The 24,577-nt window shown below is 51.8% G+C and overlaps 2 protein-coding genes across 3 annotated transcripts in view; one reads left to right on the top strand and one right to left on the bottom strand.

Annotated features, from left to right (window-relative positions):
* The window catches only part of BRD7 (bromodomain containing 7), a 45,508-nt gene extending 38,001 nt beyond the window's left edge, over positions 1-7,507 (top strand). Inside the window, exons 10-17 of one of the 2 annotated variants that reach the window (XM_010855140.1) lie at positions 164-271; positions 650-785; positions 2,378-2,489; positions 3,815-3,871; positions 5,807-5,918; positions 6,211-6,354; positions 6,711-6,854; positions 7,163-7,507. In XM_010855140.1, the coding sequence (XP_010853442.1) occupies positions 164-271; positions 650-785; positions 2,378-2,489; positions 3,815-3,871; positions 5,807-5,918; positions 6,211-6,354; positions 6,711-6,854; positions 7,163-7,218 (869 nt within the window). In that variant the 3' untranslated portion in view covers positions 7,219-7,507. Of the gene's footprint in view, positions 1-163; positions 272-649; positions 786-2,377; positions 2,490-3,814; positions 3,872-5,803; positions 5,919-6,210; positions 6,355-6,710; positions 6,855-7,162 lie in introns of both variants that reach the window. The other variant, XM_010855135.1, reaches the window with a different exon arrangement.
* A 1,156-nt stretch (positions 7,508-8,663) lies between these two features.
* ADCY7 (adenylate cyclase 7) overlaps positions 8,664-24,577 on the bottom strand; it is a 45,930-nt gene continuing 30,016 nt past the window's right edge. The window contains exons 12-27 of the mRNA XM_010855128.1: positions 22,246-22,437; positions 21,852-21,886; positions 21,298-21,381; positions 21,008-21,080; positions 19,543-19,640; positions 18,543-18,627; positions 18,045-18,170; positions 17,119-17,217; positions 15,985-16,178; positions 15,015-15,102; positions 14,521-14,676; positions 13,685-13,831; positions 12,782-12,886; positions 12,280-12,394; positions 11,373-11,497; positions 8,664-11,191 (exon numbers count right to left, since the gene is read on the bottom strand). Coding sequence (XP_010853430.1) covers positions 11,045-11,191; positions 11,373-11,497; positions 12,280-12,394; positions 12,782-12,886; positions 13,685-13,831; positions 14,521-14,676; positions 15,015-15,102; positions 15,985-16,178; positions 17,119-17,217; positions 18,045-18,170; positions 18,543-18,627; positions 19,543-19,640; positions 21,008-21,080; positions 21,298-21,381; positions 21,852-21,886; positions 22,246-22,437 — 1,869 coding nt within the window. The 3' untranslated portion in view covers positions 8,664-11,044. The remainder of the gene's footprint in view (positions 11,192-11,372; positions 11,498-12,279; positions 12,395-12,781; positions 12,887-13,684; positions 13,832-14,520; positions 14,677-15,014; positions 15,103-15,984; positions 16,179-17,118; positions 17,218-18,044; positions 18,171-18,542; positions 18,628-19,542; positions 19,641-21,007; positions 21,081-21,297; positions 21,382-21,851; positions 21,887-22,245; positions 22,438-24,577) is intronic.

The following is a 24,577-nucleotide window of genomic DNA, read 5'->3' as shown; positions in this document are numbered from 1 at the left end:
GGGCAGCCCTTACTATATCCATATATATATATATATGGATATAGTAAGGGCTGCCCGGAGTCAGGTGGATGTCGTGAAGCAGTGTGTCCACAGGCACTCTGCAGAGCACCATGGGGTCACTGCCACATGAGCCATCTCCACCATGCTCACTCTTATGTTTTAGAACCAGGTTATTGTCCTGTGAGACTGGGGATGACAACTGGAAGACTTCAGTCTGGAGTGAATACTTTGCAGGGGTTCAAAGAAGATAAAAGGAACAAAGTAACTCCAGGTAAGGCTCCCATGTGGTAGTAAAGTTTTTTCTCTTCTCATTTTCAAGGAGTTGAGGAAAAGAAGCATAATTACCATTACTTTAACTCTATTTGTGGTATTTTTGCAACATTAATTAGATATTTTAAAGAAAAAACTGAAAAATCAGTATTAATATTCAGAATGACTTTTCTTTCTTGTTTTTCCCCTCCCCATTGTGAGAAAAGATTCACTTGAGTTGTGACTTATAAGTATGTATTTTTGAGAAAATAATTTACTTGGATTTGTTTGCCAGTGAAGTAGCAAAGTTAGAAGGGAATAATCTTTAATAATTAGAAAAATAGATTGACATACAAGTTAAAGAATAGTATTGTGGTTCTGCCTGTGTTTTCATCAACAGTGTTATACTTGAGTTACGGACCCTACAGTTCTTATGCACCACATTATGACTCCACGTTTGCAAATATCAGCAAGGACGATTCTGATTTAATCTATTCAACCTATGGGGAAGACCCTGATCTCCCCAGTGATTTCAGGTGAGTCATCAATTCATTGGTACTCTGAGAGCTGCATTGTCCTAAAACACTGATGCACATAAGGGATCTATTGCTAGACCTACAGAGTTATTCAAATGGTAAGAAATGTGTTCAGTAATTTTTTAATTGACAACAGACCCTTAGTTATCATCATTCTTTAATGGAAAGTAAATATTTTAAAGAAAGCATGTGTCTCCCTAATATTTTCTGGTGTTGGCATCTGCAGTATTTTTCAAAAATATGTTTTTGAAGCTGTTTGGTACTTCCGCTTACTAAAATTCAGGAGCTTGTCGCTTCAGAATGTTGGGGTGCCACCTGCTTCATTGTAACATGTGTGTGCATCAGTGAGCTGTTGCAGATTTGATCGCTGTGGGGGATCAAATCAGAGTCAGAGCCAGCGCACATTTTCCCCAAGATAGGAGGTAGGACCTGGTTTGATCCAAAGCCGACCCCCATCCAAGCCTGTTTGACCCGTCAGGCCCCAGTAGACTGGCAGTTCCACTCCACCAGCCCTCATCACATGTTTCTGTGAGAAGCTAACTGTGTGCTCTTGTTTAGGATGCTGGGTACTTTGCATGGCATCAGCATAATGAGATACCGTCCTGATTTACTGGCATTCTGGCTTGGGTTGGGCTTAGCTTGGGTTATTCCTTCTTGGCAGTGGAATTTTGTAAACTTTCATTATGTGTAAGACTGTAACCCAGTAGATTAAGCAGTTTCCTGGTTCTCTGAAAAGAGGGAATTGTTCACGTTTGTATACGTATGGTGGTAGTGGTGGCAGTGTTTTTACAAGTCAGTGACTGTGGTTTCAGATCAAGCCATTTGTATCCTTTAGACCTCTTCTCACCAGCTTGAATAAATCCTTTCTCGACTATTCATTCATCCATGCATTCCACATAAAGGTATAGCTGGTGCCGTATTTTCCAGGCATCAGCCTAAGTAGGATTTCTTGACTCACTAAAATGGGGTGTGAGAGAACTAAGTCATGGAGAATTCCAGGGTTTTAGATGAAGCATAGAAGATGACATTGCTGTTACTAAGAGGGAAGATTTTAGATGGACTACTTCAGGAGGAAGATCCAGCAATTCAATTTTGGACATTATGAGGCTATTTGACCTCCAAATGGAGCTGCCAAAGAGTGTAGCCCAACCCGGAGGTGTAACTTTGAGAGTGTTTTAGTACATACGAGAGCCCTGAGGCAAATACGATCAGGACGGGGGAGCCTGGTAGGCTGCCGTCTCACACAGAGTCGGACACGACTGAAGCAACTTAGCTTAGGGAAGGAGTGAAGAGAGAGAAGCAAAGAATTCCACTGACTGAGCCCTCATCCCCACTATCACCGAGATCTTATTTTTCTTTGAACTTTCCCCCAGGAGCATTTCCTTTTCATGGTGTTCTTGATATTGCTTAATTCTCTCATGATGATAAATCCATCACTGGTAAATATGTAAGTATAATTGTGTTCTGTCTTGATGGAAAGTTTCACATCGTGGGTGTAAGTTAAAGGCATCTAATTAAACAGTTGGCTGAATAGGAAGAACACCAGTGGAGATCATTTATATGAAAGTGACTTTCCCAACACTCTTTTCCAGCATCCATGAGTTTTTGGCCACATGCCAAGATTATCCATATGTTATGGCAGATAGTTTACTGGATGTTTTAACAAAAGGAGGACATTCTAGAACCCTGCAGGAGTCAGAGACGGTAAGAATGCTGCTAAAGAACAGGGTGATTTATCATTGGTTCTCCAGTGTTAGTCATCAGTGTTATGAAACCATGGGATTAACCAGTGTGGCAGCTGAACTCCATTCCACTGAAAAGACAGCCCAGCCCGGGTGGAGTCCATGGGTGGAGGACAATGAACGGAAACAAGTAACTCGGCTACCAGGATCTGTGAGGGCCAGATGATTGTCTTTATCTCCTCATCTTGGAAATGTAGAAATCAAAACTTGGGGTTATAACCCAGAAGTCAGCTTGTGTTATGTACCCGAACAAAAAAAGGAAGTCTGGGCTCACCGGCTTGACACTGAGTTGACTAAAATGATAGGGAATGTCCTTTTCCTTATGTAGTAATAATACAGTGGTGGAGCCGCAAGTAAAAAAGTAAAAAGCTTCCTCATTGCTGTCTTTTGTTAACACTTGTAAATTAGCTCCAGTTCAGTTGGACATAGTTCATAATCCAGGGTAATTCAGAGACGTGACTCAAAGATGAGAACCAGAAAATGTTCGTTCAGTGGAGAGGAGAGCTGATCTCCAGAATGTCCGTGTCACCATGGTTAGAGGATCCCTGCATCTTCTGGGGGTTATGACTCTTCCTGGTGGCTCGGCCTGCAGCCGCTGTGCGCTCTGCCTTCACTGTACCTGTGCCTGCTGGTCCTTGGGCGGCCTGTCAGCACAGCTGAGTCAGTGCCTGAAGTTCAGTGAGAACTGCTGTATGGTCTTGTATCTTAGCACAAAACTGCTTTCTTTACATCACCTAAAAAACATTCAGCTTTACATCAGTTCAGAAATATTTTTACTGTATACTTCCCATCAATTAATCTGAATTAATTAAAGGTCTTGAACTAAAATTGCTTATCTTTTTTTTTTTAATTGCTTATCTTTCATTTGGTTGATACAGCAGTATATTTCAAATTTAAAATGTCTCTGCCCTTTGATCCAGCAGTTCCTCTTCTCAGAATTTATACTAGAAAATAAGACAGAAGTTATATGTAAGGAATACAGTTTTCATAATTTTTTAAAACTAGAAATCAGTTAAATAAATCACAGTATAACCTTTCAAGATAACAGATCATCATTGATTTTTGCACATGATATATGTGTTTATATACGCATTATCTCTGAAGACTAGGGTTATGGGAAGTTTTCACCTTCTCTGTAGCATTTGAATATTTTATACACATCTGGTGCTGTTTGAGAATATTGCCTCTTCATGTAGAATACACTAGGAGTTCTCCTGTCTTCTGTTTGTCAGAGATTTTAGCCACCTGATGTTTTCTTTAATAAAGTGTTTTTCTTTATCCTTATAGTCATCTCCTGAAGATGAAGGCCAGACTAGGATACTTGACACAGCAAAAGAAATGGAGGTGATTATATTTCGTTTCTTTACAAGAAATATTTAAATGGCAAATAAGATAAAAAGCCTAAATGATAAAGCTTTTATTTTAAAAGCAAAATATTTATTATCTCCTGAAATCAAAGAACTGTTTTTGCCCGTGGAGAAGGTCGCAGCAGTGAGTGGGGTAGACAAGCATGTGAACGAGGGAGCTGCAGCCGGTTACTGTACAGTGTACGTGTCCATGTTGTGGGAACACAGGCTGGAGGGGCCAGCTGCTTTGGACGGTTGGTGAGGCCCTCACAGAGAGGCTTCCAGATGAACTGGAAAGTCTGGAAAGATGAACAGGGTTCTCCCAGCACAGGGCCAGGTGTATGAAGAGGGTAGAACTCCATGTGTAATGACATAATCTGAGCAGGCAGGGCTGAAGAGCACCCAGCAAGTGAGTGACCACAGGGTGCCAGGAGAAAGGAGCAGCAGATGACAAGTTGTATATGCAGTGCTAAGAAGTTGAGATTTTTCTCCTCAGAGACTACTATGATTAGATGTGGAAGAGAAGGGGGTGTTGGAGGGAGCGGACCAGTGAAAAGCTATGGGACTTAAGCTAGTTGTTTTTTGCTTAGATAACAATGTAATGGAAGAGAATGAAGATGTACAATAAAGAAAAATACAGTAGAAGTAAAATTGATAGGGCCTGATGCACAAGGTAGATACTAGCATTGTTAGCTCACCTCAGATGTACAGGGAAAGGAGCAGCCTTCATCAGGGAAAGAAAGATCTGGTTTCAGGGCTGGTGAGTGTGGTTTGGGACATCACTGGAGGTGTGTTGATCTAGAGGTCATTAGTGTCACGGTAGAATTATTGTAGGTATTAAGTGAATGGGATTGTCCAGGCAGAACACAGAACACATAAGGAAAAGGCCAAAAACCCTCGGAAAGACCAATGGTTGAGGTAGGAGAAGCATGGCAGAGTCATGCAGGAAAGAGTCCCACAGTGTCAGGTGCTGCATGAAGCCCTCTAGGACGTGTCATTTGTAACCTTAATCAGAGTAATTTCAGTAAAATGGTGGCGACAAGATAAAGACGCCATGAGTTACATGACTTAGATCACAGAGTTGTAAGCCTTTTACAGGAAAGAAAACTTGAAGATGGGAGATCAAGTAAAGATAGATGCAAATGTGGATGGTACTTAAAAAGTCATGTCATTTTCCAAGAAAGATGAGCCAGGCAAGGTCATGTACATGGTGAACAGGTAAGAATGAAGGAAAGCTGGAGAATGGGAAGGAAAGCTGGGTGAGAAGTGTTTTGAGTCAAGTTGTAAGGGCCCAGCTGAGGTGGCAGACCCGAGTATGTACTGATAGAGTTTTCTCCACCACACTTAGCCCACATGTCTGAGCTCAGAGTGCAATACCAGAGTGTAAATGGAACCATTAACTTTGGGTTACTCATTGTCACCGTTGATCATTTCCTAAAAACCAGTGTTGGGGTTATGGAAATTCTGAGTCTTGATATTCCAGAAATAAAACTACCCATTTTAGGATTTTGTTTCTCCCATGCAGTAGTAACAGCTTGACTTTGAGGCCCGGAGGAGAACCCAGGAAGTATCTCACATTCAAGTTCTACCATGAGGGAGTGCCAGTGTATGGACTAAAACATTGCCTGTGAACCTCAGAAACTGCAGCACCATCACAGTCACCAAAAGGGCAGTGACAAGGCTTTCATCATTAGAGTGGCGATGAAGCAAATAACAGAGTGTGTAAAACACACCATTCCATTACCAAGAAGTGTGAGCTTAGGGACACTTGCGCCAGGATTTAGGAGTGGCATTTTAAAGGTTTTTATGGCATCAGAATTATAACTCTAAATAAGTGAAATAACTTGGCTTATAAACACAAGCTGTCTTACTAACTTCTCATTCTAGCACTGTCAGGGCTTAGCAAGCTCAGATAATTTTTTTTTTTAAGCAGGTTACAGAAGTTGAACTAACAGGACGTTTGGACTCCAATAATCAAGACAAGCTTACAGCACTGAAAGCAGTAACAAACTTCGGAGCTCCGGTTGAAGTTTTTGACTCTGAAGGTGAGTGTCTCCAGAGGATTTGAAGGAAACTCTTCCTGACACAGGCAGGCAAGATGTAATGTCAAAGTAGCACAGGTTAGCATAGCCATTCATTGCAGGAACATGGTGACTGGCCAAGCTCAGTGAACAGTAAAGCCTGTCTGTGGTGTTGATTTCATTTAGGGGGGATTACTCCTTTGAGGAGAGAGGACTAAGCAATAATGGCAAAACCCCAGAGCACAGTATTCAGTTTATTGCACAGGATCAGATACAAGAGGTCCATGATGTCCTTAATAAGTTATTTTTCTCACAGAAGCTGAAGTGTTCCAGAGGAAACTTGATGAGACCACCAAACTGCTCAGAGAGCTCCAGGAAGCCCAGAATGAGCGTCTGAGCACCAGACCCCCTCCCAACATGATCTGTCTCTTGGGTCCGTCATACAGAGAAATGCATCTTGGTATGTGGTACCTCTTAGAATCTGAGCCACCAGGGCAGCCCAGGAATACTGCAGTGGGTAGTCTATCCCTTCTCCAGAGGATCTTCCGAACCCAGGAATGGAAGCGGGCTCTCCTGCATTGCAGGCAGGTTCTTTACCGTCTAAGCTACCAGGGAAGCCCCTGGTTGGAGAAGCAAGCTGCTTAAAGGGAGCATTTCTTGAGTAGTGATACCACTCTAAAGTAACACTGAAGGGAATACCATGGACAGTTCATTTTCTGTATTCATGTTTATTGGGCTTTTTTTTTTTTTCAGTTATCTAAAGGAAGCACATTTCAGTACCTTGAACTCTCTTTCTGTTGTTTTTTTTTCCCCTAGCTGAACAAGTGACCAATAACCTTAAGGAACTTGCACAGCAAGTAACTCCAGGTGATGTTGTAAGCACATACGGAGTCCGAAAAGCGATGGGGATTTCCGTCCCCTCCCCGGTCATTGCAAACAACCTTGTGGATTTAACGGCAGGTGCGTGCCTGTGTCTCTGGGAGAGTGGAGGGCTAGGGGACACCAGTCCTCTGCCTCCAGCAACATCTGAAAGCTGTTGTCTCTGATGCTAACGTGTGAACTAGTCGAGTTTTCTTTCCATCTTGTCTAAGGAATAAAGACCTCACACATTTGCGGGGAAAAAAAACTATAGTGATACACCTGCCTAGTCTTTAACCTTGAACATAGTGAAGAAGGGCTGTCAACAGTTACTCTGTTTTACTGTCACATCCCCTTTTTAATTAAAAGGAAAAAAGGTGCTAAATAAAGCCTTTTTTTTTTTCTTTCAGATTTTGAAGAACCTAGAAAGACTGATGTTACTGAGTGTGAACCTGATGGGATTTGAATCTATCTGGTATTTGATTATATATTATGTATATATTTTTTTCATTACTTGGAAATGCTTTTCAGAAGATATTAAATATTTGTAAATTGTGTTTTTAATTAAAAACTTTGGAACAGTTAATTTTAATGTTCCAGAGATTGAACTTCTATTAGGTAATAAAGCTGAACCTGGACCATGAGCTGTATTGTACATATCAGCTGAGTTACCCCTTCACCCTTCCCTGGGGCTGAATCTGAGGAGGAAGTGATAGAGAAAAGCTTGGAGAATAAAACAGCCTTTTTCCTGACCATCCATTAAAAAGTTGCCCAAATCATTGAAATCCCTCATTTTCCCATATTTGCCTTTCTTCTCCTTAAGGAAATTATAACCAAATGGTTCCTGACTTCCAGATTTCACTTCGAGGATTTATTCAAAAAGTGGCCTTGTGAGGAAGGAATGATTTGGACCTATTGGAACGCTGAGCAGAGAGTGGATGGGTGGGCCTGGGCAGAGTTCCTGCGGAGGAGGGATAGTGCTCCTGCAGAGGAGGGATAGTGCTGCTTCCTTAGGTTTCACGGGCAGGACCACGACTGAGAGCTCTTCTTTAAAATTACCATCCAGTGAGATTCCCGTTGTTACACCATGAAAACAAATTCAACTTTAGAATTTACTAGCGTGTCCCCCACATACGTGTTGAGGACGATGTCCTTATGTGGGAGGACCAGGGCTTCCCACCACAAAAGCAAAACAAAAACCATGTCAGGAGTTTCATAGCACTAACTTGTCTGGTGTTCCTTTTTGGTTTATTTTTGCCATTTGTAGAGGGGTTTTCCCAGTATAAAAGGACAAGCCAAATAGGATACAAACTCAATTGTCCATGAATATGTAAGGAAATCACCAAGCTTAAGGAAAGTTGATGTTGCTATTTACTGTTTTTCAACAGGTCACCTATGACTCTACCATGCCCCCTTAACTGAGACTTACCTACTTTTATCTGAAAGGCAACGGTTAAGTTCCTGAGCAGTTTAACTATTTAAGTAGGAAATGATACGTGGTCCTTTTCTATGACCAGGCACTAGAGGTAACCTAGTTCAGGGAACAAATCAAGTTTCAGACCCTACTCAGACTGTACGGAGCCCTTGTGTAAAACACCCAGGCTGGAAGCTGTTTTATTATTTTCTTGACTTTGAAAACTAACATTTAACAAGTAGGGTGAAGGAAAATTGAATCTCTCAAGAGAGTTAAGATGACCTAATCTTTCAAAAACATACTTGAAAACATATGCCAGAAGAATTAAAGAATCCATTCAAATATGTATTTATCAATATTTATCAAGTCTTTTTAGAGTTTGTCTCTCAAATATAATTCAGGCAGCAACCAACTCTTAAAACTTCCAATCTATTTAGCTAAATAGTTCCCAAAGACCAAGAAAAGATTCAAATTCAAAACACTCCAGGACAGTCAGGTTTTCCAGATTGCTGATTTAATCTATGAAAAGCTAAACAAAAGAGAAACACTGGTACTTTATAAAAATGAAATATAACATTTTGAAACAAATGTTACAGATCTATAAATATTCAGTATATAGAATAACCCCTAGTCGTTTCATGTACTGTCTCAAAGCATACCTCTATACATGTACACAATGTATACAGTGGTTAATGATCTTTTCTGTTAGGAGATTTTCTTAAGGAAACCAGAAAACTTCACTAGCATCAGTGAGGCCACCTTCGTAGAGATATGAAGCCTGTCCCTGACCCATAGAGAAGGTCAGTGTTAGGAAAAATACTTGTCTTGTCATAAAGCAAAATGACACCTGTGAACAAATGACTTGGTAATTGGAAAATGAATTTATAAAAAGTAAGTGATTTTTATGGTCAGTTATAATACACTATGATCTGAATGTCAGAAATTCAAAACTTAATATTATTCTTATCTGAGCACAGTGAAAGAAAAATACATAAATGGTAACCAATTATTTTTTAAACTCCCAATTGGGATTTCTCTGCTGGAGGCAAACAGTAATTTGTATGTTGCAAGAGTAGAAGCACGTCCACCTCAGAGAGGCCCAGCACACCGATGTGTCTACACTGGACCAGTGGCAGAACCTTCGTGATCTCCGGGGAAAGCCCAGTCACTCCTGATTTCAAGGGTGTAGACTCCAGTGTAGTACTTAGATGAAGAATTGGTGTGTGAGAAAGGCAATTTAAGTAAGGTTTATCTCCCTTAGCAGCGTTTTCACCATGAAATCCCTTTAGGACAGCAAGCTCTCCTGATTCATTCCTCTTGTTCCAATCTCACGGGGTGCCTCAGAGCTGCCACCAGCCCACCCAACCCCCAGCACCCAGCACCGGCCAGCAGCAGGTGCGGCTCCCGTCCCCTCCCTGCCTTGGCTGGGGTGCCGGCTCACTCCACCGCCCCCGTCCCAGGCAAACTCGGCTGCTCAGTCACCTGTCTGCAAGGCCGTGTCATCTTTTGAAGCCTCATGAATGCAAGACTTTCCGTATAATTTCAGGGGAGTTCATGGATGACTTCTGGCTAGAATGCCTGCTATACAGTGAAGTTCAGCTGTATTAGAAACCCTGGAGATACTCTGGTTATAATGCAGTGAAGGCAGTTCAGAAAAGGGAATGGGCAGTTTGGTCTTTCCTCATGTTAAAACACAGATTGACTTCTTTGGATTCTTTTGGAGCTGAGGTGCTATAAGACACCACACCTCACAAACCTGGCTTTTTCACTTGCCTGGATTCAGTCAGCTCAGAACATCCAAGCGCTTGTTTGTGAGAGGCCTGGCTTCCCAGATCCGGGAACCTCTGCACATGCCGATGCTGAGAAGGTCCTCCTCAGAGCTAGCTGTGATGACTGAAGGGGAGAACTGCAGCCCGTCAGGTTCTCTCAGACGCCACTCCTCTCCAGTATAAAGCTAAGACAGACTGCAAGGTTGCAGGGGGCGCTCGGGAATGCATGAGGAGTCAAGGAAGGGCTGAGAGCTTACACCTTATTTTCTAAGGCTTTTCACTTATTAAACTTAATTCTGGCTTAAAAGTTGTCTGATTTAAGCCAAGGCTCTGCCACTCACTGCCTTGCTGTGGCGAGCCACGCTCCTTGGAGCTCCATCCCACGGCTGGGCTGACCCCGTGAGCTCACGTGGGGCAGCGGTCCCACTTGCGTGTCCGTGGTCACCAAGGAAGAGGCTACACCGGAGGGAAGAGAATTTATCTAGCGTCTCAGAAGCCATTTAGAGGGTGACACCTCAATAATGTATCCATGTTTAAACAGACACATGCCAAAGAGGAAAAGAAGTAAGTGTCCACTGTGGGGCTTTCTCCCTATTGTTTGAACCCATGTGTAGATGTAAAACAATCTTTCAACTCCATTTACCAGAATACCTATATGAGAAGTGTGCGCTCTTATAGCTGGTGTGCTGGGGGGAAAGGAATCCCACCCATCCTGGACGAGAAAAGACACGCTCCGCACGTGCAGCTCACAGGCCGTGGGCAGCGGGGCGGGGGGTCTCCAGGTCACGCCCCAAGGCCTCCTCCACAGCACCTGGGGGATGAGTGCACGGCCCACAGATGAGCTGTTCCCTGCTGGGCTGGAGGCTGCCCTGCAGACTCGGACAGCACAGAGGTTCTGGCTGCCTGTGTGGAAGGCCGGGTGATCGCCCCAAGCTGACAGGTCCCCTAGTGCAAGTCCAAGGAGGCCACGCACGCACAGCCACCTGCTCAGGTGGGGATGACCAATCCCTTGGACTGCCTTTGTGCCTGGTGTGGGGCTGGGCCTTCCGCCTGGCTTGCTTCAGAGAAGGAAATGGGTCTCCAGCATGTCTGGCACCTACCGAAAGCCCTCAGTTCAGCCCCAGGCCTTGGAACTTGGCGGTGTCCGTACAGACAAAGTAAGTCCTCAGTTCACCTTTGCCTTTGACATCAATCAGCCCGCGGCACTCACAGGAATACCCTAGTCCCTGGAGGATGGTACATGTCTCTTCAGTAACCTGAAAAGGAAAGAAGCCTAAGTCCTCAGAGGAGGAAGACCTGCTGTGGAAGGGACAAAGAGAAATTGGCCGACAGGGTCTGGTTTCCCTCCAGAATTTGGTGGCTAGAATCCCCTGGCAGACCGAAAGCCCAGGCTCCCTCACCTCCACTGGGCACAGGTTTCCCCAGGTGAGCTTTTACCTGGATTTTTCCAAGTTCTCCAGTGCTCTCCATTCGACTGGCAACATTGACCGTGTTTCCCCAGATGTCGTACTGAGGTTTTCGTGCCCCAATCACTCCAGCAATCACAGGCCCATGGTTTATGCCTAAAGATATTTGCAGTTGGCAGATCATAGAGACAGAGCCTCCAGCTATAGGGCTACAGAATCCACCCAGCTACCACAGAAAGCATTGGCAAAACCACTAAAATGAAGGTAGGGACGGTGCTTCCTGCATCTGGGACAGGAGATGGCACTTGAGATGCGAGGGGAGGGCTCCCCGGCAGTTCCTTTTCAGACTTGACGATGTGGAGCCTGAGTCCAGTGTTAACACTTCCTGTATCTGCTGTGTGTGTGTTACTCACTCAATTGCATCTGACTGTGACCCCATGGACTGTAACCCGCCAGGCTCCTCTGTCCATGGGATTCTCCAGGCAAGAACACTAGAGTGGGTTGCCATTTCCTTCTCTAAGGGATCTTCCCGACCCAGGGATCAAACCCAGGTCTCCTGCATTGCAGGCGGATGCTTTACTGTATCTGTATCTGCTAATCACCTCTTAAACAGTAAATGGGCTTTAGCACTGACTGTATTAGCTATCAGGGACCACTTAGGTTAATAATTTTGCTTTGTTTTCAGGATATTTAAGGTCACCCGTTTACAACTGTGGATTCCCCGTGGCAATATATATTCCTGGTTACTTAAAGCCTTCAAAGAAAAGTAGTACACAAGGAAAGAATAATTGCCCAGTCATTGGGTTGTAAAATCAGAGAGGGATTTCTAAAGTTTTTCTAAACAGATGGCAACATACACCCAACTGAGTGGGGTTGCCAGGAGGCAGGGCTGCACAGTCCCACCCTGAGCCCCGGCGCAGTCCCTCCCAGGGCCTCACCGACTCGGAGGCGAAAGGAGTTGAAGGAGTGCCGATTGATGCCGTCCAGCTTGCTCATCAGGGCGGTGCTGAACTCCACCATGATGCCGATGTGGGCGTGCTGCCGCTCCAGGTCCTGCGGGACAGAGCGCTATACGCGGGGCCGTGGGCAGCGTTGCCCTGTCTTCCTGCCTCCAGAGCACCCTGACCCGAGGAGTACTGTGTGCCAGCCTGGGTGTGAAAGCCACGGGGGGCTGCTGCCAGGCAGAGCTGTACCAACTGAGCCTCCTCCACAGGGCGTCCAGGACCCGAGCACCCACTTAGACTCCCCTCCTGGCGAGGGGCCCCCTGTCGCGACCCCTCCACCAGATCCTCTGTCGGGCTGAGCCATGAGCTCCTCTGCCCCTCCCTCAAAGGAGGGAGTGTGGAGAGGCACCCCTTCAAGCACAGCGTCGGGCTGGGACTGTGCTCACTTCCCCGTCCTCTGGGGCTGCGGCGTGAGACCAGGAGAGTGGCTGAGTACCTGGTTCTCAGGCCCCGGGGGGACGCTGAGCCCCGCGGCGGCCATGTACGTGCTGCCGATGGTCTTGATCTTCTCCACACCACTGAACTTGGGCTTTAGCAGCAGCTGCAGGACAAAGGGAAGCAGGGCCGTACAAGAGGGCTGCAGCCTGGGCTGGTCCCCGGTCCTGAGAAGGGCTAGGGTCCTCTCCCACCACCACTTCTAAACGCAAACATTTCTCCCGCTGGGCCTTTGCCCTCTGAGTTCACACCTCCATACAGGTGGGGACAGCCTCTGGGTTCTCTCCCTGCTCCTTTGTTCCCTGACGTTCCTGATCTTTTTCATTCTCATCTGGTCTCATTCCTGTGTGCTTAGTTGCTCAGTCGTGTCCGACTCCCTGCAACCCCACAGACTGTAGCCCGCCAGGCTCCTCTGTCCCTGGGGATTCTCCAGGCAAGAATAATGGAGTGGGCTGCCATGCCCGCCAGGGGATCTTCCCAACACAGGGATCGAACCCAGGTCTCCAGCACTGCAGGCAGATTCTTTACTGTCTGAGCCACCAGGGAAGCCCAGTCTAATTCCTACTAAGATGCAAACACCCCACTACTCAACAGAGTCTACACAGGCATGCAGATTATTTGCAGCTAAGACTTAAGCCCAAACTGAGTGACTAACTCTGCAACAGACTGCCAGCACAGGCTAAGCAAGAAATCCAACAACTCTACAACCTAGATCTAAGCAAGCTGCCAATCACAGAGAAGATAACACATTACATGCTGAAGAGACAGAAAAGGCAAATGTGTGTGTACCTTTCATAATTTGTGTGATGTGTGTTCCCCCCAAGGGAGCCGCAGTGCACGTGTTAGCTGGGCCCAGGGCGCCCCGGGCCCGCCCCGCCCTCTCCAGGCTGCGTGGAGACCCTACCTCGTCAAAGTCGGCGATGATCTCGTTGAGCAGGCGCAGGCACTCCAGCCCTTCCTTGTTGACGTCGCACTCTGTGTAGAAGACTTTAAAGTCCGGCACCGACGCAAACATGACACACACGCAGTCGTAGGACTGATGGTACCAGTCCTGGATTGGGGGAGGGGAGACACAGGACCCATGGCCGCCCGGCCTCCTGGGAGCAGGGCGGCGGGCAGCCTGGGGCGCCGATCCCTCCTCATGCTCCAGGAGCAGGTGTTGGCGGGAGCAGGAGGGGCTGAGCAGGTTCTCCACCTGACTGCCATGAGACTCAACTGGGGACCATTACAAAACAGGAGGCTCTAAATCAGTTTGTTGAGGAGGGTGGGACTCGGGTTGGTTTGGGGCTCCTTTAGGTCCCCTGTGTCTGCACAGCTGGGCTTGAGAACCCCCGGGTATAAATGCTAACAGTCAGGAGGCCTGGGTTCTCTGCTCACTGGGCCTGAGTTTCCATAGACAGGAAACTCTGCTGCACAGAACTGGTAGAAATGCAAGTTTTCATCAGCAGATGGTCTGGATTATAAATACCTGGACGTGTGCTCCTTGCAACGATTCTGCCAGCCAAGTACTATCAGCCCCACTTAATATATGTGAAAACCAAGGCTCAGGGCAGTGAGACCTGAACGCAGGTCTCTTGACTCCGAAGCTTGTTTTCTTACAGCTAATGCCACACAGTCTCCTGGGAGCATCGGTGAGGCCAGTGCCACAGGGACCAAGTACAGAAAGCACCCTCCCTCCAGGAACCACACCCGTGCCTCGGGGCTCCCTGCCCAGAGTGACTAGTCCCTTCTTGTCCCCACCTCATTTAACTTGTCACCGATGAAGTGGGCGGCCACGTGCGCGGGCAGGACATTCTCTAGAAGAAGGCGGTTCACATTCTCCATTGTTTCAAACTCCTCGTGTTCCTTCTTGAACTTCTTCTTCCACAGACAGTCCAGGCGGCAATAATAGTCAATCTGTGGACAGGGGGATATCTGAGTCCTGGCCGCAGTGAGCGAGGGCAGAGCACACTCGTAACCCCAGGGGCCACGGAGCCTCCCTGTGCCTCTGGCTGACATTGCCAACTCAAGAGCCGCCCTGCGGTGGCCTTGAAACCCCCGTCAGCCGAGACTTGGAATCCTCAAGTGACCCACACGATTAAATGTCACTCAAGTCCTGATGACTTAGGACCCCTGACCCCAGGAGCAGAACGTCCTGAAAGGACTATGTCTTATGTGCGGCTCCAAGTCCAAGGCCACCCTCACCCCACCCACCCGCAGCCTCTCTCCAAGCAGAGGGGCCTCCCAGGCTGCACCTGTCTGGAGAGCATGATGAGGGTGGTGTAGAACAAGACCAGGTAGAAATTGGTCATCGTCTTCAGATGCCATGAACAGGATGAGGAGCTGCTGGACACGAGGAGGAAAGGCAGATGTCACCCCCACTTCCCCCGGAAGCACCCCCAAATGTGGGCCCAGACCCAGTGCTAGCCCCTGGGAAAGTGAGCCAGCTGGAGGGGTGCTGCCCTCAGAGCTCACGTGCGCATGGCTGGCAAACAGGATGCTTCAGGCTGTAAAGCAAAGACGGAGGTACAGTGGAGGCTGACAGGGAGGTGACATCGGAGCTGACACCTGGTCACAGGGAAGGGCCGTGGCAAAGTCAAGGAGAGCACTGCAGGCTGGTAGGGGGGCACCCAAAGGCAGCCCACGCTCCTCAAGGTGAGCGGGGCTTGCAGAAGGGGTCACAAGTGCAAGCCAGGCCCACGGGAACAGGCCTTGTTCTGGGTCCCCGGTTTCTGCCTTTTAGCTCAAGGCAGCCAGGTCTCTCTCCTTGGCCCACTTGAGCCCCCAGCCCCAGAATCAGGCACACACCAGCCCCTCCATGTGTCTGGGAACAGACCAGAGACGACCGCTCTCTGCAGAACTCTGAGACCCAGGACACGGCTCAGAGCCAGGCGCTGGGCTGAGGGCTGCAGCCTCCACCTCCCACCCCAGACTGGCCTAGAGACAGGAAGACCAGGTGGCCTCTGGGGACCGGGGACACACCCCCTGCCGATGAGTCACATTCAGTCCTGAGCGCTGCAGACCCAGGGCCACGGCTTCCCCTTCTGTAAAGTGGAAACCACGCCACCTGCCAGTCCAGCCCACAAGCTGTCCGGTCCACAGGGGACCGTGGATGCAAAAGCAGCCGAGTTTGAAATGGCACCGAGACCAAGCAAAGGGCGCTGCAGTGGGCCACAGTCAGGATGGGCAGCGGGCGGGGGGCCAGCAGTGAGGGATGGGGCTCACCTGAGGGTGCCATTGGTCCCGGTGAGGTTGCCCAGGCTGTGGCCACAGCAGTCCCACTGCCAGCTCGGGTAGACGTTGAAGAGGACCAGGTAGGCCACCAAGGCCACGGTCAGCAGCACGACCTTCAGCTCCAGGCTCATCCGCAGGAAGACAGAGCAAGCGATGAAGGCCAGGATGCAGCTGCAGGTGTAGTACTGGGGAGGCAGGGATGCCGGTCAGCCCACCACCTCCCGTCACCAAGAGGCACCTCCCGGACCAGAGGTCGCCAAAAGGAGGGACACCTTTAGCCACAGGGGACTCCATGAAGAACCAGCGTGTCTTCAGCCTCTCTCTCCTGCCTCCCTTAACAAGGAGCAGGCAATGGAACCTAAAACGTTCTATAATATGTTGTTTTTAGCATAAGTTTACTTCCACTTACAGCCAATGAACTCACTTAAAAGGAAAAAAAAATGTAGTGAATGAAAATGCCCCTGCCATGTGGCCGTGACAAGTCTTGAGTTCTGCCAGGAGCTGGTCCCTCCCGAAGTGCATCTCCGCCCTTGTCAGTCTCCTCCTCAAGATCCTGCTGTGGCTCCCCAGCGCCCCCAGCATAAAGATCGACCTGCTCACCCTGGCCCTTGTGCTCTGCCCAGAGCTGGATCTAACCTACCTCTGGCTTCATCTCCCAACCGCCCCCCACCTCCTCCCTGTGACACAACCACTGAAACCTCTGTGCCCACCACCTGCCTCGGCTGCTTCTCTCTGTCCCACCTCCTACCTCCCTGCCGACCCATGACCTTTCTGCCCTTCAGAGACCAGCTCAAATCCCCCACAACCCGCCTCAAGTCCCTCCTTCTGTCCAGGCAGGCACTCCAGGCACAGCTTCTGGTGTCAGCCCACCTGGGCCCAGCCCTGGCTCTGCTGCCTCTGAGGCAAACCCGTCCCCCTCCCCACGCCACACCCCCATCCATGAAGGGAGATCATGACGGGTGGGCGTGGAGGGGGACAACCTTCTCGCCCTGGATGCAGGTGCCAGCACCCGCCCTGCACTCTCGCCTCTCCTGGGAGAGCCCACGGGCTCCGGAGCTCAGCACACTCTGAGTGTGCAGGGGAAATCCGAGTGTGGGCACGGGGCACGCGGAGGGACACACTCACCGGGAGGAGGTAGCACGGGCTCATCTCCCAGCCGCTCACAGCCCTCAGGCCCGTCTCGTTCCCAGCAGTCAGCCCCCGGTCCCGGAAGGGCATCAGGGGCTATGGACAAGACAAGGGCCCTGTGAGAGGTGGTCTGGGGGCGACCCAGGGTCTGCTCAGGCCAAGCAGGGCTGGGGGCAGAGGGCAGGGCCCGGGGCTCCACGGCACAGTGAGCATCTCCTGCCGGGCGCGGCTCTAAGCCCAGCCCAGGGGCACGGCACCCCGACCTCTTCCCACCGCAGCCACAGCTCCACTGCAGCAGAAGGCATGTGGATCCTGCCCCAGGGCCCCCAGGGCTGACTCGGAGAGAAGCTAGGAGCAGCGTTTTCAGGGAGTCCGCTTCTCCCCAGGGGATGCTGAGGGAGGCGGTCACAGAGTCCCGAGTGCAGGGGACAGGGAGGTTGGGAGGAGATGCTGACTCTAGATGTGGGAGCAGGCAGGACCAGCCAGGACAAGCGCCATCTGAGCACGAAGCATGTGAGCCCAGCCCACCAAGTGGGACCCACGTGCCCCCCAGCGTGTGCCCAGGGCAGCTCAACCCCAGTGAGGAGACAGGTCTCAGAGAGGCTGAGACAGGACCTCCTCAGGGGCTGGAGAAAGACCGGGACGTCAAGGACACTGTGGTGGCCGGGTGAGCGCTCTGGGGGCCCCGAGTCCTCGTGTGACCAATGCAGGCTGAGGAGCTCGGAGCCGCCACGGGGGCTGCCACAGGCCCGGCCCACCAGGCTGTGGATTATGGCCATATCAGATGCTGCTTTTAGGCAACAGGATTATGGGATTCTAGAACCTAGAAGTTCCCAGGGTCGAAGACTGGCTCCCTCCTCCTGGAAGTATGCTCAGCCCGAGGGGTCCTGGCCAGGCCCACCAGCCCCAGCCCCGGCACCCACCAGGTTGACGACAGCAATGACGAGCAGGCTGCCGATGGTCAGGATGGCCAGGGACACCCGCAGCAGGGGCTGCGTCTCCACGCTCTCAGCAATGGCTCGGAGCTTCCCCAGGGCCGGGCAGCACCTCTGTGGAATCACAGTGTCGTCACCGAGCACCCACAGCACTCAGGGGGCCCACAGCCCAAAGGCACAGCAGAGTGAGAGCTTCTGAGAGCTCTGAGCGGGGATCGGGGTGCTGTGCCTGTGTCCAGCCCAGAGCTCAGGACACATGTGAGCAGACAGAAGGGACATCCCCACCCTTGTGGCTGGGACAGCCATGGCCACTTGGGGACCACTAGCACCTACGAAAGAGGATCCTGGGAGGAGCCTCCAGGGCACTCAGCACTGTCCTCCAGGCTGGGGGTGCAGAGCTTGTGGGGAGGGGCTGGGGCTCGGGTCACGACCATCCTGACACCTGCTGGGGCCCGGCCAGCGCTCAGTCAGGGGCTTCCTGCTCACCAAGAACACATCGGCGAAGCACAAGCCTAGTACCAGCCCGAGCACACAGGCCACCAGCCCAAAGGACACGCCCAGAGTCTTCATACTGGAGAAGAAGGAAAAACGTAAGTTTGAGGGGACCTTCTTCTCAGGGCATGTTCCCCACCCCCAGCACCTCAGCCAAAGGGGAACTCTGCATACTGTGGTCTGGCTGCCCCACAAAACAACACACAAGCCCAGGATCAACATCACGCCCCCTCCCCATTTCTGGGCCCAGTACACAAGAAATAAATGGTTACACAGCCTTTACACTCCTGTCCAGCAAGCACATAAGCACATCTAAACGTGCTCCTTATTTCGTCTTTCTTAAGCATATCCTGAACCACAGTCCTAGCGGAGCCTTTGGCCTAAGCACCCTTCAGGAGGCCACCAAGGAGCTGACTTTACTCTCTCCCATGACCTCAGCCCCTTGTCCCTCTCCACCCCCTCCTCTGCCCCCCTCATCAATAGAGCCCCCACCTCCACCCCAGAGCCTCAATTTCCCACACCTAAGAGGGAGATGGTGGCAGTTACGATTTTAGGAGTTGGCCCTTCTACAACTCCAAACACCCAGGGCAACTGAAATGCCTCCAGGGCCACACAGATAACCGGTGACTGTAGCGGTGGGAGGCATGTGGGAGCAGGGAGGCCTGCGATGTGAGACAGCACGCACCTTCAATTAAAACGAAAAACTGCCATGGCTGATTCATGTCAGTGTATGGCAAAAACCACCATCACGTTGTAAAGTAATTAGCCTCCAATTAAAATAAATAAATAATTTTTTTTTTTTAATTAAAAACTGAACATTGGCAACTCCAGGTATGGGGACCACCGCACCCAGGCTGGTTTCTGCAGCTCGGAGGTCTAAAGTGACTAGAGTTACTCACGGCCAGCCCCTTCTCCCAGGCTGGGATCTGTGGGTCCCCAGCCCTCCTCACCTGACCCTGGTGGGCCTGACCATCCGGCCCGGCCCCCAACTGACCTGTACAACAGCAAGACGTGGATGAGCAGGATGCAGACGAAGACGAGGCTGGCACAAGCGAAGTAGTAGCGGACCCGGGGGATGGGCGCCAGGCGGTACTGGGGGCAACAGAGACTGTGAGGGGTGGTCGGGCAGCCGAGGCCCCACCCACAGAGCCACTTGCCCTGACCCCTTCCCAGCTCCACCCTGGCTCTGGTTAATCATCTTTTTTAAAAAACACCCTTTCACCGCCTCCTTGACGTCACCGTGATGCTGTTACATCATCCTGAACAAACCTTCTCATTTGTTTCCGTTTTGCAGACTGTCTTTTATATTCAGAGGAAACCCCTTCCCCTCCCCCACCCAGCTCGGGTCTCCATCTTTATTTCCCTGAAAATCCCGTAGACCAAGTGAGCTCCGGGGTTACAGTGACGGGGGCTACCAGTGGGTCTGATGTCACCCCAAACTGAGCAGTACAGCCAGGCCTGAGCTCCGAGCCCATGGGTGGGGGGCCCTGTGCTGCCCGCCCCTCCACACCAGGCAGATCTCTGCCCGCGGGGCTCCCGCCGCCGGTGAGCAAACCGAGGCTCAGGGAGCAGGCAGCCTGTCTGGGTCTCCCAGCAGCAGGAGGCCACCAGACGGCTCTCCTGGTGACCCCGCCTGCCTTCGGGCCCCAAGCTCCCCATGCAGGGAGACCCCAACTCAGGGAGCCCCTGGAGGATGAAATGGGCACTACGGGCTGGGCCACCCTCTCAGGCCACACCCGACGCCAAGACGCTCCAAACCTCAGTCTGCAAAAAGGGTACTAGCACCCATCTCAGCCAGCAGGTGAGGGTGAAATGACCACGTGTGGGCCTTGGACGCTGCCAGAACCCATAGGCCCTCAATAAATAAGTGAATGGCGACTTCCCTTGTGGTCCAGTGGCTAAGACTCTGTCCTCCCAATGCAGGGGACCGGGGTTCAATCCTTGGTCAGGGAACTAGATCCCACGTGCCACAACTAAAGATCTTGCATGCCTCAACAAAAAACTGAAGATGCTTCATTTCACAACTAAGAATGGCACAGCCAAATTTGAAAAAAAAAAACAAAAACGGTCACTAGCGGGACACAGCGTGGTTTTACGGCAGCTAGATGGGGGGACCAGTTGGGCCCCATCAAACCAATATTAAGTTTGGGGCTTTTTCCTAAAAAGGTCAACACTGTCTGCCACTGTGTGCCCTGGCACCATCAGCTGAGGCCTGGCATACAGGGAGCAAAGCCTCCCAAACCCCAGCAGGCGAACCACTCCCGGGACACGGCAGGCAGAGCGGCAAGGCCAGCAGAGACCCCAACAGGCCTGGTGGGCTCCCGACCCCACCCTGGTGGCAGCTGGAATGATTCCCCAGCATCCGCCCCGAGCAGACCTTCCGGGGGTGTTGGCTGCCCCTGTCCCCTGCTCCCAGACCTTGGAGCTCCCCCTTCCTGGGGCTGCTCAGAGGTCCTCACCTCTCGCTCAAAGCCCTTCTCCAGGAAGATGGACCCAAAGGTGGAGAAGTCATCAGACTTGGAGCAGCAGGGTCTGTGGGGCGGAGACACAGCAGGAAGAGGTGAAGCCTGGGGGAGTTGGGGTGGGGTGACAGGGGCCACCCTCAGAGGAGAGGGGGTGTGGGGGCGGAGCACAGGGCCCACCCTCAGGTGGCCGCCCTGTGGACACAGCCCGTGGGCACAGCCCGTGGACACGAGGCACAAGGAAGATGGTCCCTGCTTGAGGGAGGCGGGGGTCTCAAGAGCCTTACCTGGTAGAGCTGAGCCCCTCGATGGCTGACAGCATCTCATCATCGTATGAGTCGTCCTCTGACCGCCCCTTGGGGGATGCGCTTCTGGAATCAGACACCCACAGCGGCATCAGCCTGGGGATCTACAACCACTCACCCACAGGCAGGGGTGTGGATGAGATGACTCACCCAAAGTGGGGTTCCCAGGTGCCCACAGGAGGTCCCAGAGCCTCATGCAGGATGGAGGAGGGTCAGGCTGGACCCACTAAGGCCCAGAGAGGGCAAGTGAAAGCCCAGCATCACACAGCATTACCCAGCAGCAGCCCAGCAAGAAGCAGAGGGCTGATCCTGGCCCAAAGTCTGTTTCACTAAATCCCGGATATCCCTCACACCAACCCCAACAACCCCACCACAGGGTGAGTATACAGCAGGCACTCAAACACTGTGAAGTTCTGGTTCCTAGAAACACTCTGACCCAAACCAAGGCGAAATCCACAGTCAAGGCTGAGCCTTGTGGAGCTGCCATTCAGGACAGAGGCCAGTCAGGCCAGGAAAGCAGGGGCCAGGGCACAAACCTGTCAGGGGTCCGGTGGCGCCTCAGGGGAACAGCCTGGAAGGGAAAGGAGGAGAAGCTTATTCTCGAGGACATGAGCCTGGTGCAGGTCTTGGGACTGGGTCTATCATCTTGGGTACCCTCGGATGCATGGATCGTCCAGGCTGCAGGCACCTGGGACTGAAGCTGAACTTGGTCTGGGAAATCAGGAGGCCAGGGACATCCCCAGCCCCCTGGAGCATTCTCCAAATGCCCTCACTTCCCCAAGGGCCCCAGGAGGGAAGGGGGGAGGGCAGAGCCCAGAACCATCCTGCACATGCAGAGAGTGAGGCTCAAGACGGAAAGACCCCTTAGCATCTGCCCCCCTGCCCTTTCCCGGGGCCCCGGCTCCCAGCTCCCTGGGAGGAGGGTCCTACCTTGGGCCTCCGCCCATGGGACACAAGGGTCTCACTGCTGCTCACGCTCTCGCGTTGGTTGAGGTGCGCGAAGGGGCGAGCCGCCCCCCAGGACTCCAGGTAGCGCGTCATGCGCACGGACGCCCGCATCTTCAGGGTCGCGTCCCCCTTGTTCTTGGAGTTGTGCTGGCTGGGCTGGGGCGGCTGCTGGCTCTGAGGGCAGACACAGACACAGCCTTGTCCCATCCCTCCCTCCCTTCTCAGCCCAGGAAGGGGCCCCCACCCACACCCTGCTCCCTGAGAAAGGGGATGCTGCCCAGAGCGCTGGTCCATCTGGAGAAAAGGGAAAATGACAAAGCAAACTGCTGGGGCTACAGCCCCTCGGGGACTGGTGGAAGCCCAGTGCACTCACCAGCTGGGCTCCAAGGAGGCCCCAGCTCGGGGACCTCTCCCTGCCCCATCCACAACCATGCACAGCCCCTCAGACCCAGTTCCACCTCCCCAGGGCAAGAAGTGGGTTAAGGTCCCAAGACCAAAGGCCCCGCTTGGCCCGTGAAAGTCCATTGGCCCCTCCCAGTGGAGGTACCCCGGGCAGAGGGCGCCCAGGGAAGCCACAGGCATCCTGCCTTGCCCACCCTCATGTGGCCGGCACATGTCGTCCCCTGGCAGCAGCGGGAGGAAGGGGAGTGCTGGCCGGCAGCCCGGAGCGACAGCCAACCCAGGGCTGAACCCACACCCCCATGGGGCAGCACTCCAGGGAGTTCCACTCGTACAGCCCTCAGACCACAGCATGGGTCCACCATCCGCCACATGCCCTCTGTGCCCGTGCCAGGGATGCGGTAGCTCAGCCAGGCCCCAAGCGAGGGGCCCACCTTCCCCCCACCTGGAACAACCACCCACCTGGGACCATCCAAAAGGCCACCAGGGACAAGCTTGAGCCATCTTGAGTCCTCCCCCCGACCGATGCTCCTGCCCTCCAGGAGTCCCGGTCTGCAGGGGTTCCCACAAACACCCACATGGACTGGCACCTACAGCCACAAACGCTTGTCAAGCCACAAGCAGCAACTTTCCTGGAAGCTTCTTGCCTCCTTCTGGGATAGAAACATTCTTAACCCCTGAGCCACATCTGTCTGCCGGCCAGAGGAAATAGCACGGGATTCTGTCCTTGTGAGGAAAGTCCCAGGGTCCGGAAAGCGAGCGTTGCCCGGCAGGGAGAGACCTGCCCTGGAAGTCAGGTGGCTGGGGGGTGGTCACATTTCTCTGCCTCCCCCTTCACTGTCAGCAGCCCTGCCGACAGGGCACTCAGCTCTTCAAGTTCAAGATCACTGGCACGTTCTCACTTTCTCTCTTAGGACAGGGAAGCCAGATACTGTCCCTAAAAGTTCAATGAGTACTGAAGATCCATCAGTTCTGAGTAAAAATGCACCTGTTCACAAGCAGGGCCCAGGGAGAGCTCACAGGCCCCCCTTCCAGCCACCTCTGGACACTCATCCACGGGGGGACCTCACACACCTAAGCCCACAGAAGCCAGAGCTGGGAACTGGCCTCCCGTCCATGACAGGTGATGAGCCCAAGCATCTGTGTGGTGTGCGCTGCAGTCACGAAAAGAGACGCGGGTGGTCTCTGAGCACAGAAGAGGTCTCCGAGCTACACTGCAAGGTTCGCACTGGTGGTGGGGAGGCGGGAGGAGGGGGCGCTACTCGGAGGGCAGAGTTCTTCCGTCTACTTACCCACATAGACAACTCTGGGGGGAACACACTCACCACACTGGCCCCCTCTAGAGGGGACATGCCAGCTCTAGACAGGGATGAATGGAAAACTGTCTACAACACGCCCCTCAGGCTTTCTGAATTTTTGACTATATGAATGAGTAAAATTAAACAAAGAAGGGGAAGTTAGGGTTGCCAGGTAAATTACAGGAAGCCCAGTTAACCCTGCATGAGACACTCGTACTAAAACCTCCCTCATTCATCTGGAATGTGACTCAGACTGGGCGTCCGTGGTTGTACCTGCTGAGGGGTGGGTTTTGGGGCCATGCCTACCACCGCCTTGGGCTCAAGGGCTCTGCTTCATTCATTCACCTGCTGTCTGGGCCCCAGCTCCATACCAGGTGCTGTTTGAGGACTGGGGGCTGCAGCGCAGAGAAGAGGGACCCCCGCCCAAGCCTGCCCACATGGAGCTCACACTGACAATAAACAATAAAAAGGATAAACAGGAGCACCTGGGACAGAGGGAAGAGGGCTCTGGGCAGAGGGAGCAGCAGTGACCTGGGTCCTGCCATGGAAAGAGCCTGGCGTGGAGGGACGGGAGGCTGGCACAGGGCGGGGGAGGAAGTGCTGCGGTCCGAGTGGGC

The sequence above is a fragment of the Bison bison genome, unplaced genomic scaffold, assembly GCF_000754665.1.
Source record: "Bison bison bison isolate TAMUID 2011002044 unplaced genomic scaffold, Bison_UMD1.0 scf7180017853731, whole genome shotgun sequence".
NCBI lineage: Eukaryota > Metazoa > Chordata > Mammalia > Artiodactyla > Bovidae > Bison > Bison bison.
The sequence above is the reverse complement of the archived record's forward strand: the minus strand, read 5'-3'. Positions and strand labels throughout refer to the sequence as shown.